Raw genomic sequence first — 22,789 nt, forward strand, 5'->3', positions numbered from 1 at the left:
TCCCTGTGCTGCAGAAAGTTCAAAATTGACTTGAGCTAAATACACACGAAAACATTGATGCTATATGAAAATAAAGATTACCCCAATAATTAGCACCACAGAATTGTAAAAGAACTATAAAAAGGTCGGGCGAATCAACAATTTGTTAAACTGTGTAATTAGACATATTTCATTAAAATGCTTGCTATTAAATATAGAATATATCATATTTGTAGCTATATCTTTTTTGGAACACACCGATTGCTGAGATATCTGATATCGCATCAAGACATTTGGGATTAAAAGCAGATTAAACTCAAGATTCAATCAGGACATAAAATAATAACCTCAGTGTTACCTTGCAAATACAGTATATCGAAAAATGAAAATACTTTCCGTCTCTGTGTGAAACAGTGGATTTCCAAATGCAAATCTCCCAACAAAAAGCACAGTGTGTGAGTGTGTGTATGCCCACTTGCATACAAACATGCACAACTGTGTGTACGTGTGTGCGTGTATAGCTCTAGACAGACTCCTCATGGCGAGCGTGAGTTGAAGGTGATGTGATCAAAGCTACAGGAACGAGTTTGATATGCAGAAAACCGAGAGGCTCAGCTGCATTTTGACACCAGCTTCTCATGATCTCACAGAGGCATTGTGAGGCAGACGAAGCAACAGACCTGTGGGTGCCAGAGCCCAGAGGCTTTAGCATGGGACTGATGTGCTAGGAATCTCAATTGAAGATCATTGTTGCCGAGACCTGAGGGATGAAAGCAACACAGCCGGAGCCCGGAGATCACAGGTGGCGCGGACTGGGAATTTGGAAGGCCAGGTTACTCGTTGGCATGGGTATAAAGGCGACTACGAGCAGGGTTAGATCAGGGTTTAGGTACACGCAGTACTTGATGATTTTTAACCTCGCGCTGTTTAAAGTTCAGCGCAGTCGGTAGTTCTCGGGGTCAGCGCAATGTAATGCATAAGGTAGTTACTCACAACAATTCAAGGTTCCTTTCAAATACATATTTTTTTATATAGAAATGACGATATATCAAAGCTATATCATATACATGCAAGTTCAGGCTTGTTTACGTCAACATTGTAACATGTCGAAGTGGCCTGTAATCACAGGTGGTCCATTGTTTGCAAGGCCATACACTCTAGTCCAGGTGTGACATAAGCCTTGACATTGATAAATATCTCCACAAATACTCTTTGTTGACCTTCTTAACCTCATATTTGTACACTTGGCACCGTCGATAATCCTCTCGGTGACCTTCACGCTAGATTTTCAGCAGTTTTTTCTTTCATGCACAGTCAAACAGCTAAGCGTTTAGCTTCCACCCATTACGATCATGATAAAGAGATAACACACGCCAATGCACCAGCACACGGATGATTTATAGTCCTCACTTTCTGTTCCTCCTCAATACTCCCTCCTCGCGGTCACAGCCGCATTACAGATCAGTTTTACCGAGACACCCGTCAGAGGCTCGAGCAATTCCAATAGCCGGACATGTGTTAATTGCCGGACATTTTAACAGCTCTACCATAAAACTGGCCATTGCAATCAATGTCCATCCCAACCAAATTATCCCAAGCTTGTATAAAGGTATGTACATTTTCCAATATTGTGTTATTGACATTGCTGTTCTAATAATTGTTTAGGAGTTAAGTGAACTGCTTGGTGCAGGACGTTGTGATCTGGTGTCATTAGCGAATACAGATCAACACAATTTCCACAAACCCGCTGGGCCTGAATTGTGATTACTCTCTAACAGTAAGGTAGTTTGCCGTCACTTTAAATGGCCAGATCCAGCACGATGGCCCAGGAATTCATACATTTTTTGATGAGGTGGCTAATTTATAAGAATTTGAAAGCTGTGAATTGTACAAAAACTTGACTATTAAAAAGCAATAATAAAGTTCCAGCCTCCACTTTCCACAAAACCGTTCACTTTCATTGCCTGAATAGAAACTCTTCAACGCAAAACACTTTAAAGGAGCGATGAATTAAAACATCAATTTTAACCCGTGCTTTTGTTATATAAGAGGGAATCGCATTCAAGCAAACATCCTGTAACACAGGTCAACGCTGGATTTGTAGAGAGACTAAAGTTAATAAACAGTGCTGTGTCGTCAATATTGGATACGATAGGAATGGCGCAGCAATCTTATGTGAGTAAAACATTTTTGTACTATGCGTCACTATTGCTTTGTTAGAGATCGCTTGATATGCCCTGATCCCTATTCGCACGGGATTAGTTTTACCTGGGGACCTCTAGTCATTTGTAACAATTGCACAGGTTGTCTGTGATCTTAATCCCGTGCAAATCGGCCATGTCTGTAATTTGTAAAGTAAAAATTCCCCCACAAATTACCTGCCATATTTTGACGAACACCGAGGTCCGGTGATAATATTAGTCCTGTGCGAATCGGTTTCTCTGTGATTTGGCGGGCTCATATATCTTTTTTCAAGGTTTTATTCACCGTTTTCAAATAATGGAGGCTGTTTTTAAGTGTTTTGGTATTAGTTCGGGTGCTGGGTCATATACATAAGTTACCGGGAGTCTCCTGTTGGTTTATTTATCATGGAAACTCTCGTAACATTTGAGACCCTCAATCGCGGTGATCTTCTGTCCGGTTCACGATCACGGGTCTGAAATGCTGACAGGTATGTATATCATTAAACACCATACAAATATAGGCTATACAAACTATACGCAAAGCCTTGCCATCACATCTTGGAAAAAGTCTGTAAATTTGAGTAAAATCGCAGGCTTCATTTATCCCGTGCGAATGCGCCAAATGAAATACAGATGTGGTGAGGTAATTTATAAATCACACGAGGTCCCTAGATGATACTAATCCCGTGCGAATAGGGCGAATGTGGAACCTAATGTTCGTGTCTAACCAAATTCACAGAAGGCTCCAACTAATTTTACTACGCAAACTGCTATCCAATCATAGCAGTGGGCTTTTACTTCCAAGTCTTCAATGCGGCACGCCCATTAAAACCGAGCGTTTGTCGAGCTGGCCTCAAAACTCAGGTAGAAAATAGCCTATTACTTATTGATTTTGATGTTTTTGAATGTAAAAACCATGCGAACGTCATAAGTAGACCTCATACAACAGTACAAAACAATAAACGAGTCCAGTTCATGACACTTTTAAACCCCAAAACATAAATTGTGAATCATATCATATTTTTGTCAGAGAACCTTCATAGCGTGGAATAAATCCATATCTGACGCCCAACACGTTGGGACACTGATGACTAAACATCCAGCGACGTAACCACATAGTCGCATCGTAAAATGTCACTGATATTTATCAACCAGAGACTGGACTGCTGTCTTTCTACTAGGATTTGGTTTTGTTTATCACTGTTGAAGAACAGTTCTCTTGCATTCTGCTTTGTGACAGATTGACTCCAGGAAGCACAAAGGCAGTACATTCATAAAATCCGACAAATCCCAATGGAAAAATGACATTGGTTGTACTTTTCTGTTCCGTTGTGTTCTCTTTGGAAATTTGGAGAGCTACCGCTATCTCTAGTCATCTCAGATGTAATACCCTCCTGAAAATGACCTCATTACCTAATGTCATGTGGTCTGAAGAGTAAATATGAGCCTGTAGGGTTGATGCATGTTTGTGTCCTTTCAGCACCATGTGGTGGGCAGTACAGTGGATCAGAGGGGGTGGTTTTATCCCCAAATTACCCCCTCAACTACACTACAGGCCAGATGTGCTCCTACTACATTACAGTGTCTGCAGAGTTTGGTGAGTAAATGAAGTATACCATATTCAACGGTTAAACGTCATTTGCCGTTCATTCAGTGTAATTTCTAAATAAGGGGCGATTCACATTTTGCGTCTTTTGCGCACGCAAATTCGTTATTTTAAATGTAGAAAAGGGCGCGGCTGGCGTTTTCCATACGGTTTTAGACGCAAAATGTGAATTGGGGCTAATAACACTAATTACTATGTAATTAACGTGTAATAGCAGATAAAAATATTATACTTTTAGAAATTACCTATAAAACTCTCTTGAAGGTTATGATTTGTAATTATATAATGAAGATTTGTTCTAGAGGTTTCAATTTAAGAAAATCTAATTTATAAATGTATATTCACTATATTGTGATCAAAAGGGTTGTATTTGTTGTAGTTCCTCTCAATATAATATTTATACATATCATTTTTTATTCAAAGAATATCATTTTTTATTCAAAGAGAAACTGACATTCCAAATTACATATTTTAGTATATAAACACATTATACTAAAATTTTTATTATATTAAAATATTAAAATTATAAAATGACTTTCATAATTTCTTATTTTAAAAGTGGCTGGTCATGTTTTTCATAGGTTTGGCGAGATTCAATTTATTATGCCAGACGAGTAGTTGAAACATTTTTAGGAGTGCCTCAGACTTTACCAAATCCATTACAAATCCTTTCAGGTCTTGCATAACAAGCAGGCTTTCCAAACCACATCTCTGAAAACCACGTATTTTCCCCCAGATCAAGACACTGCAGAGCAAGTAAAGCTTTAACAAAAACTTTGCTGAATGAGTGTTGACAGAAATATTTACAGAGCTACAAACATGAGCCTTGAGCTCTTCCGTAGTGTTTGAGTGTAAAGCGAGGACTACCATCCCATTACAGAGGAGATAATAGAGTCATCTCAGTGCCCTGTGTGACCTCACTGCTTAGCTGGCTCTCGTACCGGCACCTGACACGCACAGCATGTCTCTGTGATTTCACCAGATTCTCGGGAACCGCGTGAACCATGTGTCGCTTTCTGGCAGGCCAACAAGTTTAATCACAGCTTCATAACTGGTCTCAGGTCAGAGGGAATAGACCAGACGTGACCAAACATGCATGTGATGCATACATTATGATACACACACAGGCAGAATATGAATACAGTGATGGTATCAGATTGTAATACTGGACTTCGATATACAGTAGCCGTGAAGATGTTGGACACGCATTCTCTTTATTATTATTTTTAAAACCACAATAAAAGTCAAAACTACAAAATCGGGGGTATGGGAATTGTGTATTGACCAAAAACCTAATTTCCCAACACTATGAAACAGGACGACCTCTCTTTTATTGGGTATGCTTGTAACAGATACATAACTGTATATTACAAATATTATAGCATTTTTAGGATAACGCTGTTGCAATCTATAAACACAGTTCTGCTGTATGGCTTTTACACTACGGCCGTTGTTGATTCAAAATTTTACGGCATGCTTTTTGTAATCAAAACCCTCTATTATAGTAAATGTGATTCTTTACACCACTTTATCTGGAGGGGGCCGACGTGGCAAAGTAAAACATGTTTCTGTGCAGACAGCATGTTATGAACACTTATAAAACCGTCCTTCTGAGTCGAGCGTGTCAATGGGAATTTTAACGTTTAGTCTTTAAAGTCACCGGACTTCATCACCCCCCAGCAGTGGCTGCTAGTAACACGCTCGACGCTTTTCATTTTGTCTCCTCAGTGGTGTTTGGGCAATTTGCCTATTTCCAGACAGCCATGAACGACTCCGTTGAGCTGTTTGATGGGCCCAATCACAATTCCAGGCTGCTAAGCTCACTGGCTGGCTCTCATTCCGGTAAGTAATAGCTTTACATTTCCCCCAGTTTGGTTGCTTTGAGTTTGCTTTGAAATTCACAACCCTTTAAAGAACTAAAGCAAGCGGCCCTGTTTGGCTTTTGAAAAAGTAAAAAAGACGATGAAGTGCAGACAATTGAGCAGAGAGCGAAGTCTCAAGTGAGGTTTATTGGTTTAAGTCTGAGGGGGAGAATCGGTTTCGGGAAACGTTTGCTAATAGTTTTGTGTTTGCTTTTTATCATTTCACTTTTCTACTGTATCCAGAGACAGTCAGTAAACCCATGGGCAAACTTTAGTCTATTTAATTTAATTTCCACTAAATTTGTACGAAATATATAGTGGAGCCAAAAACAGTGGTAGACAACCAAGTCACACTGTAAGAAAAGGATTTTCAGGGACATTGTTTGTTTTGAGATCATCTATATCAACACAATCTCTTTGCAATTCATAACTATTTCATGAGGTGGCTAATTCATATGAATTTGTATGATCTCAATTGCACGTTTTTGTACGATCTGCTTTCACCACACTGATGGTTATGTTTAAAGGCCTGAGCCGGGCAATTCTAGCGTTAAGGATGTGATATTTTCAGCCAAAACTTCAAATACAAATTCTCACAGAATGTATTTATTATTAACTATCTGATGATCGAGTCAAGTTTTCTATTTTTAAAGATAGAAAATGCACTCGTTATGGATGTGACAAAAAGGTATGCACATTTTCAAGAGAGGACATACTTTGTAGTATTTTTGTGAACTAAAATGTACAAACCACAAGCACTAATACCCAACAAATGGAGAAAGGATGCCTCTTCAAAGAGCGTAAATTAGTTTTTTTAATGGACTCATCGGATGAGCACTTTCAACAAGTTGGTATGATTTATTAGGGTCTTCATGTCTGGAACATATTTTGCTTAAAAGCACTCAATGGCTGTGTAAACAAAACCCTTCTTGCCTCGTCAAAAACAGCTATGCTCACAGCAACCCGTTTTGGTGCCTCTTTAAATGATGATGAGTTACAGCGCACCCCACCCCCCTTCTGTCCGGCGTGTCAACACAACAAACGCATAGTACTGCCATCGCAATCGTTTAGCTAAATTATGTTTTCGGAACTCTTCTGTTTTTAGTTTCGTTTTAAACATCTCAAATAATTTGTCCTGAGACTAAAAAATCCATCACAGCAAACAGTGCTCACGTTGTGCGTGTATGCTTGCCTAAAATCCACGGAATGTGCACCTGCAGATCTCAGCGGGAATTATGTGGATTTTAGCGCTTGTCATTGACAAGTTATAATGTTACACACACAACGTGAGAGCATAACTAGTATGCTGTGACAGATTTTTCAGCCTATAATGACGAATAATTTGAGACATTTAAAACTAAACTAACCGCAGTGTTCGCCCCTGTTCATTAGCAAAACAAACAGCTTGCCGCAGCTTAACATATTAACGCACATAATGTATTAACATTCATACAGCTAAACTCCAAGCGCTATATTTTTTTTTTTATATATATATATACCTCCTATATATACGGTACATTTACGTCAATTCAGACTGTTGATAAATATTACTTACATCGGCCACTTTGTCTCGTTCACTTGGTCTCGATACCTCTTGAGGAACAACTTTGAAGCTAATCCTGCTTGTACTGTTGATAAAGCACTCCGGCTTGAAGTGATTCGCGCAAACAAGCAGGTTTTTACCTATGGTTTCTGATGTTTTCCACTAAAAATAAAATAAATCCACTCGTGTCTCTTCCGAGGTTAGGACTCTGTGCAGCGACTGCATTACATTTTGCATGTTTTCCACGAACTTTAACCATGGCGTCACGTACACCGCTGTCACTTGTGAAAACAACAATGGCGGCAGCGCCGTGGGTGGAATTGTGTAGATTAAGGGGTGGTAATATTATAATAAGATCCTGCTTTTACGTCACAACAGGAGCGAAATCTGAACGGCTCGATTTTTCACATGCTTGCAGGGAAAGGCTCATCAAAACAAACTTACTGGGATCTTGTTTTTCACGTTTTTTGAGTTGGTAGATGCATAGGGGACCCAATTATAGCACTTAAACGGGGAAAAAGTCTGATTTTCATCCGATGGGCCCTTTAAACTTCATGTGTCCATGTATGTGGAATATAAATCGTCATGTAGGTAACAATTCACTTACCGGAAGAGACTTTACATGGGTATTTAAACCACCAAATATTGATATCAATATGGTGTCATCTTAAGGTTAACATTTGCAAGGAATCACCCTGCATCATTATAGCTCTTTTTTGAATACTTTTCACGATTCATGATTTTCACAATTCACATTGTATAAATTCGAACAAATTAGCCACCTTGTAAAACAGTTAAGAATTCCCATGAGATCAGGATGTCTACAGTATATGAAAAGCCGGCAGCTTTTTTTAAAGGATTTAAACACATTTTGAATTTCCAGCATTTGTCTTCTAGGTAATGACCAAAATCATTGATATCAGAATATAGATCTAAATATTTACATTTCTATTCAATCAAATGTTTTGTGGAATAAAAATGTAGTAGCAATTTACATTTGTCTAAAGGCGAGCTTTCTAATATGACCCCTAGTGTCCTCCAGGCATTTGAATGTTGTTGGGGGTTTTTTGTAGAAAAAGTGGATGAGATTGGAAGGAAGCCCAGCAACATTGTCATTAAACTGAAACCTGTGTTTGTGCTGTTTCCTTCTGGTTTGATATCATGCTATGAACAGTAACTCAAAGGCATTCATACCATTTTTAGGTGGCTGAAGTGTCCAAATACACGATTACATTGTGAATCTGAAATCTGTGGCCCTGGCTTGTTGTTTTGTTCTTTCAGACTCTGGTAATTCTTTCTGAAAAGACAATGTTATCCAAGCAGATTCCTGTTGAATTATTGCTAGTATTATCGAGTGAAGGGTAATAAAGTGGCCAGCAAAAGAAAATCACGGCTAATTCCACAGTATTTTCAGGATTGATGACGGCCATTGGACACAAACTGTTTGTATGGCATTTTTATGCTGTATATCTTCACGGTCTGCTGTGCAACACTGTATTCCTTCGGGAAGTGCTGTAAATTCATATCATTTCTATCACAGCTTTTTGAGCAGTGGGCCAGAAGCCCCGACAGGCCACTCAATTCACACTTAAAGTATTTAACACTACAGCCTCACAGTTAACATTTCTGTTGCCGTCTATATTAGTTTCTTACTGTAGAGATGACTTTGTAGAAGTTAGTTGATTTTGCGTCAAAACCTTTATAGTTTTGCTCTTGGGTAAGTCGGCTGTTTGTTTTGAGGTTTGTCTTTTATTTACCCACAAGCATGGCGAAGACAGCTGGAGTTTTTCATTCAGTATCCATCAGTTTTAGGCCCATTGTTGCTGACCTCTCTCCTCGCCCCGGAGGCTGATCGCAGTTATTAAGCCATTCGTCATGTTAAGACTACAGTTTGTTACAGCACATTTGCTTTCACAAGCAACTCCGAGAGTCTTTGCGAGACTTTAACGTCAGCTGTGTTCTCTTGTTGCAGGGGAAACGTTGCCCTTGGCCACCTCTAACCAAATCATGCTGAGGTTCAGCGCAAAAAACGGCCCGTCCGCCAAAGGTTTCCATTTTGTTTACCAAGGTAAGCGCATACTCAACTTTCAATCAACATCGGGTCACCGTATGGAGTTGAGGTGGTGTTTTTAATCTTCAAATCCCAAACATTAAGCGCTTTTTCAACTAGCCTTTGCTTCGCCTTTGTCTTATATGTCAGAACTGCCAGTTTCCTCGACTGGAGGCACTTTAGTGAACTAATAAAAATGTAACTCTTATAAAACTCACTTTTCGCTCTCCTACTTGTCACTAGTTTATTTTCAGCAGTGGATATGCATACATGCATCACAGGAAACATTTTCAAATTTTGAAAACTGCATAATTGGGGCAAAATAACCGCTTGATTGAAAATGACTCTCTATATTCCATTTACCAATTATATTTCTCAGTTTCTCTTTGTATTTTGCACACATCACATGTCTCATATTCGGTGAAAATGATGCCAACGTTTGTGTAGTTAAATTCTTTTCACACAATAAACATTTAAATAGTGATTAAGATTATTCATAGTTTTAATAAAGTAACACTTTACAATAAGGTTGTGTTTGTTAACATTAGTCTTAGTCACTTTTATTGTCCCCCTTAGGGGCAATTTGTTCCGTCAACACACACCAAATACAAGGACAATACACAGTAAATCCACAAAGAATATTATTATAAAAGCACATGTTTATAAAAAGTACCTTTTTCTATTTGTGTTGATCAAGCTTATGGCACAAATGAGAATTTAAATCTGTTGGTCTTGGCTACACGAACTCACAAAGATCCAGAAGGAAGGGTCTGAAATGCATTATGGAGAGGATGAGAGCTATCCGATATAATGTTATTCGCTTTCTTAAGCACCTGCCTGTTGTACAAGTTAGACAGACCCGTCATTTTCACACCCACTACTTTACCACAGTTTAGTACTTTACTACTATTAGTTGATGAACATGAACTGTTGTATTAGCATTACCTAACATTAACAAAGAGGGATAAATGCTAAAAACTAGAGATGCACCAATAATGCGGCCAATAATCGGTATCGGTCAATAAAATAATTTTTAGCGGCTATCGGACACTTTTAAAACTGCCGATGATCAGGGCCGGGACAGGAAAATGTAATGAATTTGTGCTCTGTATATAGAAAATGTTAAGAAACATCACCAGTTTGATGTTCAATATTAATAGTCACTATGAATTAATAACATTCGGAAAGTGAAGAAATATTCATTTATTCTTCAGAATCGGTATCTGCAGACATCACTCTGAATATTCGGCCATTGGTATAGCTGGAGAAATATCGGTATCGGTGCATCTGTACAAAACTATTTTATTTATATTATATTATTTTATTACGCATTGTAATTCATGTTAGCTAATCCATTTACTAATGTTAACAAATGCAACCTTATAGTAAAGCCTTACTAAAATAATCAATATTATAATAAATTTTCATGGTCTAAGATGGTAAGCGTACTATAATCAAAAGGCATTTGAACATTTACCAAAATACATTAATAAAGGCATTTAATATGGTATTATAATCAGTCATATCATTTGAATGATATCATCATAAAAACACCAAGAATAAAAGGTGAAATCCATTTCAGGCACGGACCCTTCGGAGGTTTGCAGTGAATTGATGATATTAAAGTTTAGAGGCCGGTCTGCTGATCAGTATGCCTGAGCCCACTTTCTGTGGGAAATAGCCTTTTATATTTCACACAGAGAAGTTAACAGCCACAATCACAGTGTCATAACCAATACACGATAGAGTCAAATGAGAAAGAGGCTCGAATTTGATATAATTTGTAATGCATTTAGCTCTAAGTAAAGGCGAACGAAAGAATGATTTCTGAGCCGTTCTCATGGGTATTTTGAGGGTTGCCTCCTCGTGCGTTTTTACGGTTTTTCTATTTCCTGTTTTCTCGCTTTGCGAAAGCGCAGAAGGGCACATTACGCCATTTGATTTCCATGGCATTTAACTGATTCGTCCCTGATTCACCATATAGCAGCATGCCGCAGGTCGTGCCACGCATTTCCCCCCAGTTTAAAAGATCTAATAAATGAAGTGTGTGAATTACGCTTTTTAAAGTCCATTTATCAGCTCCCTTATGAAAAGATACAATAGAAATCTTTCGTTGAGCAGCCTGCTACGTCTCTTTCGATCTCTCCTAACGGTTTCATAGCGCACAGCGATGGGCGCGGAGAGAGCCGCGGGTGTATGAGAAATGTTGTCTGACAGTTAGGACAGGTCATTTGGCTCATGGAGGCATCCATGTGATGTAGGTGGTCCCACCAGCCTCTTCCTATACATCCACATCCGTCAGATGAAAGTTAAGGCACAAACAAAGGCAGAACCATGTTGCCCCAATATTCACAAGCAAAAATAGCAAAGCCGAGTCTTGGCAAACACATAAGGATCATGAAGATGCGCATGCAAACGGGTGAGATTCACATTTTTGTGTGTTTTCTGTAAAGAGAGTCCTAAATCACGTTTCAACTGGGTAAAAAAGTAAAAGGCTCACAGTGTACACTACACACACATCCAACGCAGACAAGGAAATCTCATAATGCATTGCTACAAGCTCCATGAAAAAAAACAATCCGTGATGGTGGACAGCAGGGCAGCTCACTAGGTTTTGGAGCAGAGCCATATTGTGCGTGTTCTCCAGGCACCATATGGCACATCTGTCCAGTTTTGATTAGAGATCTGTTTCCTTATCACCAGCCGTCCCACGTACCAGCGATACCCAATGCAGCTCCATTCCAGATCCCAGATACGGCAGGCGGATCGGCTCGGAGTTCTCCGCTGGCTCCATTGTTCGTTTCGAGTGCAACCCGGGGTACCTTCTCCAGGGATCCAAAGCCATCAAGTGCCACGCCGTCCCTAATGCACTTGCACAATGGAATGACACTATCCCGAATTGTATAGGTGAGGACTGGGTTTTTGGCCAGGCATGTTTTATTCAGAGCTAAACAATTCAGCAATACGGACATTACGAATTCCATTTCACTTCTTAACAAGTGCCGTCATTCAAATGTTGATTTATAGGGATGTCCTTTCTCAAGACATCCTGCTGGGGATGTAAATGTGAGGGTTTCGGTGGCTTGGCTAACCTTGAGGTAACTAATGAGGGTTAAAGATCTTGCTGGTGGACGAAATGGCAGTATCCTCCGTGAGGATTTAAAATGTCAGGCCTCTGGTTAATATTTCCTTCTGTAACCCCATCCACAAGAGACCGAACGCCGAGTCCAAGGGCCTCTGGGCCACAGCCTTCAGTTCAGAGCCCTAACCTTCAGACTTCAAAACTGAGCATTGTCTTAGTCTGTAATGCCGTCACGACTGTGTCTCTCCCCAGATACATCTTCTGTTTTCCTTTCGTCAGCTTTCAAAGATTCCCTTTAGCAATCACAAATCAAAAGGTAGATATCTATTAAATATTAACAGATATAAAATATATTTAGCCTGTTACATGCAGCATAGAATTTTTCTACATTCAGTTTCATCAATGAATGAAAGTACACATGAAATTGTTTTTAACCCAGTTTAGGTCACACTTCAGTAAAGGGGGCAATTCTCGCTATTAACAAACCATTAACTATGACTTTTTCCTCAATAAACTCTTCATTTGTTGCTTATTAATAGTTAGTAAGGTAGTTGTTAGGTTTAGGTATTGGGTAGGATTAGGGATGTAGAGTATTTTCATGCAGAATATGTGCTTTAGAAGTACTAATAAACAGCCAATATGCCAATAATAGGCATGATAATAACAACTAGTTATTAGTGAGAATTGCCCCCTATACTTAAGTGTTGCCCCATTTTACTTTAAATGAAGCAGCATATCCAGTGGGGAAAAAGGAAAGGACCTGTTTTTTATCATATTGATAATAATAATAATAATAACAATAATAATGTAGCTATTATAATAACAATAATAATTCATATATAAATCATATAATACATATATTAATCATATAATCATCTATATATAATAAATCATAATTATTATTATTATTCACGATTGGCTATTAAAAATAACAACAATAATAATAGCAATAGCTGCATTATTATTATTACTATTATTATTATTGTAGTAGTAGTAGTAGTAATATTATTAATGTTCACTATTAGCTATTACAAACAATAATTGCAACAACAACAATAATAATGATAATAACAATTATTATTATTTTAATTTGTTTATTAAAATACCTTTTTAATATCGTTCATAATAATGAATACTGCACATCCCGAATAAGCACATGGACAATTATGGGTGACAACCCAGCAATAGAATCAGTTTTTAATAATAATATGGTGAGCTTCTACTGCTAAAGAACAGGCTTCACAGAAACTGAGGTGAATTGATTTCTACGAGCGACATCAGAAAACAAAATGTTCCCTGAAAGATTATTTCCATACAGACAATGATGGATTCGGTTCACGATACCTCAGGCGTAATCACATCCCGTGTCAGAGGAGTCAGCTGTCTGTCTCACAAGACTCAGTGCCGGCTCTTGTGTTCCTCCGTGCTCAGCGTGAGCTCATTTTTGCCTCTGTTTTACTCCACAGTTCCATGCAGCGGGAATCTGACAGAAAGGAGAGGCACCATCCTCTCCCCCGGCTTCCCGGAGCCTTATGGGAACAGCCTGAACTGTGTGTGGAAGATCGCTGTTACTGAAGGTGCCGGCATCCAGGCAAGTACAAAAGAGCCACATCTGAACTCATGAAACGCAGTAAAGCTGCGCTGCTGGAATAGAGCTCATCGCATGTGGTGAGGGTGAAACATTAGTGACGTTCATTTTAGCATTGTAAAACTCGCTTTATGTCAGGTGTGTTTTATGTAATCGGTTTAAGTTGTTTCAGGAATGTCTGCATCACAGACATTGTTTTCTTCACAGCTCTAAGGATTATTATTCGTTCGTATATGGGATTTTATTTCTATTGTGTAGAGGTTTGTCATTTCAAATGATTCACGTATCTTCATATTTCCCTGTCAGATTCAAGTCATGAGCTTTGCCACCGAACATAACTGGGACTCATTAGAAATCTACGACGGTGGGGATATGACCGCTCCAAAGCTTGGGAGCTTTTCCGGTTGGTATTGTCTTTATTAATCCCCTTTTAATTGTGCATTTCACTAATAGTCTGTTAGGGTAATATAGCATCTGATTTACAGAAGTTCTTCTCCAGCTCATTTACATATCATGTAGTTCTTTATAGCTCATTAAGTTTTCATATTGCAATAAAAGCCAGAGCCAATCCCCACCACTGATTTTATGTTTCTGGATTCTTGGAAATACTGAAATTAGTCTCATTCCTGGTAGGCTGTCCCAGAGCCATTCTTTCCATAACAGATGAGCGCCCTCATTTAAGATTTGGATGATTAACAGGATCGCTTCTTACACCCTTCTGAGTTCCAGTTGGCAACACACCGCCCACATTTACACCACCACAATTCATTATAGGATGGGATTCCCTCTGCTGTAAAAGCCGCATGTTTTAAATGGAAAGATTGAATGTTATGGCTACTGGTGTTTTACTGTGGTTTTAGCTTTATCTACATTTATTGAAATGTTTATTGTGTTGTTACGACCTTCTATGTTTATTTGCCTGTGGGAGAAGTTTGTTTTCGTGTGTGTCTGTGTATACACACATGTATGCATACTGTACTGTGTGTACATACCTCAAGAAGTCATCCAACAGCAATGTGAAAGACTGACAAGGTTATTTTAGTTTACTAAAGTATATATTTTGAATGGTTCTGTTCATTCTGTTCATTAAAATCAAATAAAATCTTGACCTTAATATTATTGGAAACCTTCAACTAATGAAAAATTGAAATATTGCCTCAAAAATAATCTGAAATGAGTTTAAATCACTTAAATTATAATAATAATAATCAAAAACTAAACTAAAATTAAAATAAAAATTAATTAATCTTACTTAAATAAATACAAAATAAACAAATCAATTATAAAATGACAAAAGCATTCACCAAAATTGCTAAACTTCATCATACAAAAATATTAATAAAACTAAAATGGACAAGACACATGAAAACTGTAATAAAAATCCAGGTTAACACAAAAACACTTTTACTAAATATATGTAGGAATATTACTTGCATTGCTTAAAATTGAATATTTGTTCATTTGACCTGTTTCTCCAGAAACAATATTTTTGGCAACACTTTAGTATAGGGACCAATTCTCACTATTAACTAGTTGTTATTAGCATGCCTATTATTAGCATATTGGCTGTTTATTAGTACTTATAAAGCACATATTCAACATGACCATATTCTACTTCCCTAATCCTAACAACTACAAAGTACTTTACTAACTATTAATAAGCACCAGACTAGGAGTTTACAGAGGCAAAAGGCCTAGTTAATGGTTTATTAATACCGAGAATTGGACCTTAAAATAAAGTGTGACCATATTTTTATTTAAAATTTGGTAGAAATATTGGTAGTAGTTCACAGAATGAAACAAAAATGACCATTTTACCTAAAAACATACTTATAAATAGTAAATGAACAAAAACCAAAAATAATTTTGAAATGGTATCTTATTTTTTTCTGTGGTTGCATGTATATATCGATAAACAAATAATGCGCAAACAGCAGGATGAGGTCAAGGAGGCAAGATCTTTCTTTGAGATAGGAGACTTAACCTTTTTTGGTGCTCTCCCAGAGGACAATATTGTGTTCAGGCCTCCAGCAAGACTTTCAACAGGATTGTAATGAACTCAGCCTCAGTGGCACACTAGCATGCTGGTGAAAGGTCACCCGATCGGGGAGTTTCATCCGCTGCAAGCCATGTTTTCACTGGCACTTCACACCGTCTGCCACTTCTCACCTTCTCCAGGCCTGATTCTCGGGGTCCCTAAATACTAAAGCACCTTCACCCCGTCTCGCGAGACGCCTGATGGCCGTCTATGATTGAATTTAATGACAAAACGCTAATTTCCTCTCATTTAGATCTCAATGGTTCAGATTATGCAAGCTCACAGTCGTTTGCCAGTATTGGTACGGCATGACTGGGAATCGGGATCCAGCATCATTAGGCATGGTGTTTGGTGGTCCATTAAAACGCTCTTTCCGCACTTCTGTCGCCCGGTTTTTATTACCCACGCACACTCGCCCATCACAATCGGTCGTTTTATTCTTCCATGAATCACAAATCCATTAGGATAATACCCTTAATTAAACTGTCAGATATGTTTTGTGTTTCTCTATCTGCACACTTTGCATCATGCGGAATTAATTGCGTCTCGGCAAATACGGAATTAATTACATCTACATGCATTTTTTGTGTCTTGGATGTCGTTGTCATTTTTTACCTGTGCGACTGCACCATATGATTCTGAAGAAGCAACATAGTTGATCAAGGTATAATCGCCGGCATCTCCCCAAAGGACAACGCTGTGTTTTCTTACAAATACTATTCCCCTCTTGGTCTTCAGCAGTTTTCCAGATATATCACAAAGGCTCCTTATCAAATCCTCATAATCCTTGAGAATGATACACTATTTGTCCTTGTTGGCATCCAGTGTAATGCTGTAGGGTACAATGGGCCTAAGGCCCCTGGCGTAAAGGACCAGCTTGGATTTATTTTCACTCAAAATGGCCGTCTCTTATAAGACTTGCTGTACCCCACCGTAAATGTACCATATTCTGTCTAGCAAAGTCAATTTAAGCTCATCTGAATCTCATCCGATGGTCTTAAGATTCATTTTAGATTGCCTTGTCTTTAATAGAGATGATAGGCTGCTGAATGGCCGGACACATGATGAGCTGCACAGAGCTGTCAAACTTCATACAAAAATTATTAGTCAAGTCATTCATGCGCAAAGGAGCATTTTTCAGGTGGCGGTCATCAGTCTAATGTACTTGGACTCATACAAGCCTCGGATTGACCGGGATATTAGCAGTCAGGCCACTCCATAATGCTTTCATGCAAAACATGGCAAGGAACAATTTCCCGGCAACCGCATGATGCCCTCACGGACATTTATGGGATGTGCATCAATCCAAGAATAAATGCCGCGGATGAGATTTTACACGAGAACATATAATGGCTGTATGGGTGTTGTCAAGCATCTCTGAGGCGCTGAATATTATGCGTGATATTTGTTGATTCCTTTTACAATCTTGTTTACTCCAACCTTATTTACTTTTACACACTGGTTTGTATTGTAGCTTCATTCCCAAGGGGAGATAAAAAGAATGGGGGTAAAGCAAATAAGCTGGAGGGAGAAAGAAATGAGGAGGATGGGGAAACCTGAGATTTGGATCCACGGCTGAATACTTTTATTGTGCCGGTGTGCACAATTCTTTGGAATTTATTAACATAGAGAAGCGAGCCACAGAATGTGCCTTCATAAAACTGTCATGCATTTCTTTGTAAAACCCGATTCTTCTTTGGTGTTTTACATAAGTTGATATTCATGTGTTGCGATCTTTTAAATTCTTTGATGACAAATTTATTCACGTGTAGACCATAACACTTCCCTGTTAATATAAGAGACACTAACTCAGCATGAAGTCATTTCAATATAGAGTTACATCTAATCTCAATGTTTCCTCCTCAGCCCACTTAGACCATTTCATTCAAACCGAACTAAAATGAGCCGTTTAAATCTCTTCACATCATTGATGTCACATAGCCCTAAAGTTGTCTAAATTGTCATTTTAGCAGTGGGATTAATTTCTAGGCGGATATACTTCTGAGTTTGCGTGCCAGTGTCATGCCAACGGGTAGATCATGCAAAAGTTTCTGGTTTAATGACATGGTCATGACAAAAAGTGAACATAACTTTAAATGAACACAAAATTTAAAGTCACCATGCCATCAAACAGGAAAATTCTAAGTGTTTTACACAGTATTGCAGTGATTATTATAAATGATTTATCTGTGCACACTATTTTTTTAAATTCATTTGCACTTGTAATCTTTAATCAAAAACATTAAGCTCCTCTCCCCCTCTCAACATCAACTCTTCACCACATGACGTAAGCAACAAAAAAGAGGTAGGACTATACTGACTGTCCAATGGCCAGGCATTTTTAGCCCTCCCCTCCAGGCCCAACTTACAACAAACCAATCAAAAAGGGAAAGGCAAAATAAAGCCCCGCCCTACATTTTTTTCAAATTTCAAATGCCGCTTCACTCGTTTACACGTCACGATATGGAAAAAAGTCATTCGCAACTTCCGTTTCATGGTGACTTTAAATTATTTTCTTCACACTAGTTTTAAGTAGGGCTGTCAAAGGATTAATCGCGATTAATCGCATCCAGAATAAAAGTTTGTGTTTACATCATATATATCTGTGTACAGTGCATATTAATTTTGTATTTATAAACACAAAACATACACATACTTGTCTATATATTTAGGAAATATTTAAATGTATTAATTTATATTTACCAATAATTTAAATTCTAAATAAACGTTTATTAATTGTTCTATTTTATTAAAATAAATGCATTTATGTGTATTTGTTCATAAATACAAAATTAATTAGCACAGTATACCGACATAAATTACGCAAACACAAACTTTTATTCTGGATGCGATTAATCACGATTAATCGTTTGACAGCCCTAGTTTTAAGTCTTAGGTTTTGTAACACCTAAGTGTTACGTATGGATTGATATACAATACCTATTAAGTAAGTGCATTGCAGTAAACACAGTTTTTGTTGGTGTGTACAAACTAAGAAATGTGTCAAACTCTTAAAGGGATAGTTCACCCCAAAATACAAGAGTTGTCATTTATTTAGTCTCATGTTGTTCAATACCTGTACTGTATATGAATCGTTCTTCTGTGGAACACATCATTTTAAGAAATGGAAGACTTATATTGTGTTGATTATTACACATTATTATATTGTAAATGTCCAAGAAGCACTAGCTGTGATGTTAACTGTGATTACTACTACAATTAAACAAAGTATGCGACAATCAAACTATTCAGTTAGTATTGTTTACGTATAATGCATGTGAAGCTGCTTTGCAACAATACAAATTGTGAAAAGTGCTATTTAAATCAAATTGAACTAAATTGGAATTCAATGACGGCCAATCTTGTTTGTTTACCGACATTCTTCAAAATATCTTCTTTTGTGTTGTGCAGAAGAAAGTCAAACAGGTTAGGAATCAGATGAGAGTGAATAAATGATGATAGAATTGTAGTTTTGGGGTCAATTGTCCTTTTTAATTTACTGTACATTCAAACGCTGCTTTTTCAGTATTTAACTCTTTTGTGCAAGAAATTAACTAAAGTTACCACAGGGCAACACAAACTGTAGAACGCATGCACTTAAGAATCAGTAAAGAATGTTTCTTTAGCTCGGTTGGTAGAGCTGAATTGCGTTAGGTGCGCAAACGTTGTATGTGATTCCCAGAGAATACATATTTTATTAGTATACCTTAAATGCACTGTATCCAAGTTTCTTCGGATAAAGCGTTACGTTGGAAAAAAGTCTACCAAATCTTTAAGTAATATTATATTCTAGTTTTGTCCATATAAGTATCAGAGTGACAGAAGCTGTTTGGCTTTTTAGTCAGACGATAACTGACTCTTCCCTCAGAGCCGTGATGAAAGTTCTCTCATGAGAGCTCAGAAGGATAGTGACACACTTCAATGACAAGCGCCTATCAAACATTTCCTTTTCCGCCGTCCTTTTTTACTGGACTCGGTTTCATTTGGCTGACCTCCAAAGCGAGCGCGAGTGATTCGCCGGCCGTGATTAACAGCTGCTCGCCTCCCCCTGCCCTTTTGTTCCTTTGTGCGCGCGCTCATCATTTAGCCGACGCGTGTCGTACGGCAACAGAATGGAGAACGTGGCTCTCCACGTGTGACAACTCCAGCCCTTATCCTGCTTCAGGCTCCTTTCTGCTGTTATCTTCCAGGTACAACGGCTCCAGCCTTGTTGAACAGCACCTCCAACCAGCTTTACCTGCACTTCCATACAGATATCAGTGTCGTCGCCGCTGGATTTCACCTCGAGTACAAAAGTGAGTAGAGAATGTGTCGCACCACGCCGCTTTCATTATCCTGAACCCTCTGCCCTTGGTAACAGTCCAGAGCAGAGCTCACGCCACGCTTCGTGGCCAAACACACACGGCAGTGACACCAGCGCACATACAGTATTTCTTTCTCCTCTGGCTGTTGTGCCGCTGGGTGAAGGTAAAAGACACCGCACTCCCGCTCTCATTGTTTGCTCGGCATCTGTGTTGGCCCAAAACGGCCAGAGGAAAATTGGAAAACAATGGGGATCCAGTTCAACCTTACACGCTTGAAACACTTATAAAGACTTGTCTAACGTAAACATGGGCATTTTTAGTCATGGATTTTTTTCAGTATACAACGGCGCCAAAATCTCACATCCGCTTGTGTCTCGCGCAGAGGAGATGTCAAAAGAGAAATGAACGAGACTGATTTGTTGTCTCAACAACCGTATTGTATTGCGTTAAGTAGCTTCTACTTAAAAATATTTTTTGAGCAAAATTTTGCAAATTTGAGTTGTGCAAGCTACAGTTAAAATTAAGTAAACGTAACATACATTTCCAGTGCAATGAACTTCATGTTACCAGTACAAATGCTGTGAGGAATACCCAGAAGCCCTTGCGCCTAAAAAATGTTGATTATTCATGCTTTTTTTTAATAATAAGCACTTTTGGGGCATTTATATAGCTTTTAATAAAATGAAATAAGAGATTTAAGTTGTATTTAGTATTATTGATTGTGTTGCGAAGAATCGTTTTCGGTGAAGTTACCATTCAGGTGATTCGTGTTTGCTTTGGTAAGCATAGACCCTGTTCAAGCCATCGTATTTCTTACCACAATGAGGAAGACACACATCAGAATTCTATGTTGTGTGCTTCTGTGGAGAATCATTCAGCGACTGACATCAAATCAGTCATCAATTATTTCAATACTATTTGTTATAATAATATACTTCACTATGCTATATGAACATTAAGGTAAATAAATTAAATATTGAAGTACAGCCTACATGAGCACTGTAAGTTGATTGAACTTGCGCTACATAATTATTTAAGTAGATGAGGTCAAGTGAACTCATATATTTCTGGAAACACAACAAAAATGCTATTGTTATTTTGACTTAAGTTGAATTTACTTAAACACCATGATACAAAAATGGTGCACATATACAGTATTTTAAGTCAACACATCATTTTTTAAAGTGTATTTTCACTGGCAATGATATGACATCTATAAGTGTACAGATGTAAATACTGTATATAGTTGATAACCATTTAACTGAGCTTTGAGAAGTTCACAAATTAAATGATTGTCGATGGTTATTGAAATATTGTGCTTCAATCATACGTCAATTTGTCCTAGCGTATTGAGAAATGGCTTCTCATTTGACTCTGTGTTCCAGTAGCACTGCCATCGTGTTGTGCGTGTGTGTATTTCCAAGCCGTTTAGACTGTGACCTTTAGCGTGCGCAACACAAGCCTGATATACACCACACTACCTAATTCTCTTCTTGCATGTCCCATTTGTTCATTTCTGACAGTGGCCTTCTGGATTGGACAGACTAATTTCTCCATGTTTATTTCCCTCTTCTGTTTGGATGGCTGGTTAGTGAGTGGTGTAACATAACATGCAACTAAAATGGGTATTTGCCGAGACAAACTATGATAAAAATGTATAAAAAGCTTTGAAAGATTCAAGTTTGAAGGTAATACACAGAGATGGACGAATGGATGCATGGATATGGATGGATGGCTGGTCCCGACTTTTGCCGTGGTGTTCTAAATGGTTTCTTGGGCATTGTTAAGATGGTCTGGATGGTTGCTAGGGCATTGCTAGGTAGTTTGTACAGACCAGACGTCCGCACTGCCTGAAAATTGAATCCAGAGTAATTTGATCGCCCCCTGGTGGCTGGCTGCTGTATAGGTCATAAACCCCGCCCCTCCATGTAAACGAATAGGAATCATGACAAACTGAATAATTCAATTACACATCAAATATATTTTTGCTAAAGATGGTTTCTGTCTTTTACGCTTGTTCTTAGCACACTGATATATGTTGAATTGTTGTTTTTCTAATAAGTTTTTAAGAAAACATCATTTTTATTTGAACCATCACATTATACCTTTAACCAAGCAAACCATATTAACCATCAGCTGAACTGCACTAAATTTAAAAGAAAAAATCCAGACGCACTCCCTATTTTAGAAGCCCACCCAACTGACTAATATGTGATACACTGGGTTGGGTGGAAATGTGATGCTGATGTACTGGGAGACTATGAGTAAAGGTGATGGTGAGAAAGAGAGAGAGACGCTTGGCAAAACGTTTCATTCTGCTGCATTGCCATCAGCATCAAGCTGTCATCCTTGGCTCAGTTTGTATGAAATAAGCCCTATCCTTGCCTAGTACTATAGTACATCATCTGAGGGAGTGAGACGGGAGTCAAATGGACATTAGACATTTGCGTTTGCATTATAAAACATTAATCGTGTTTTTTAAAGCAAACTTTTTCCTCACTCTTTAGATCAAGCTTTTTCTCACTCTTTCAAGACACTTACATTGCGTTAACTC

The 22,789-nt window shown here is 38.2% G+C and overlaps 1 protein-coding gene across 2 annotated transcripts in view; it reads left to right on the forward strand.

Moving 5' to 3' along the window:
• Positions 1-22,789, forward strand: part of csmd1a (CUB and Sushi multiple domains 1a) — a 480,783-nt gene that overhangs the window by 398,951 nt on the left and 59,043 nt on the right. For both annotated transcript variants that reach the window (XM_057341293.1, XM_057341294.1), the window contains exons 31-37: positions 3,643-3,759; positions 5,497-5,610; positions 9,146-9,241; positions 11,927-12,130; positions 13,772-13,896; positions 14,200-14,296; positions 20,122-20,226. In XM_057341293.1, coding sequence (XP_057197276.1) covers positions 3,643-3,759; positions 5,497-5,610; positions 9,146-9,241; positions 11,927-12,130; positions 13,772-13,896; positions 14,200-14,296; positions 20,122-20,226 — 858 coding nt within the window. The remainder of the gene's footprint in view (positions 1-3,642; positions 3,760-5,496; positions 5,611-9,145; positions 9,242-11,926; positions 12,131-13,771; positions 13,897-14,199; positions 14,297-20,121; positions 20,227-22,789) is intronic.

Source organism: Triplophysa rosa, linkage group LG9 (assembly GCF_024868665.1).
Source record: "Triplophysa rosa linkage group LG9, Trosa_1v2, whole genome shotgun sequence".
Lineage (NCBI taxonomy): Eukaryota > Metazoa > Chordata > Actinopteri > Cypriniformes > Nemacheilidae > Triplophysa > Triplophysa rosa.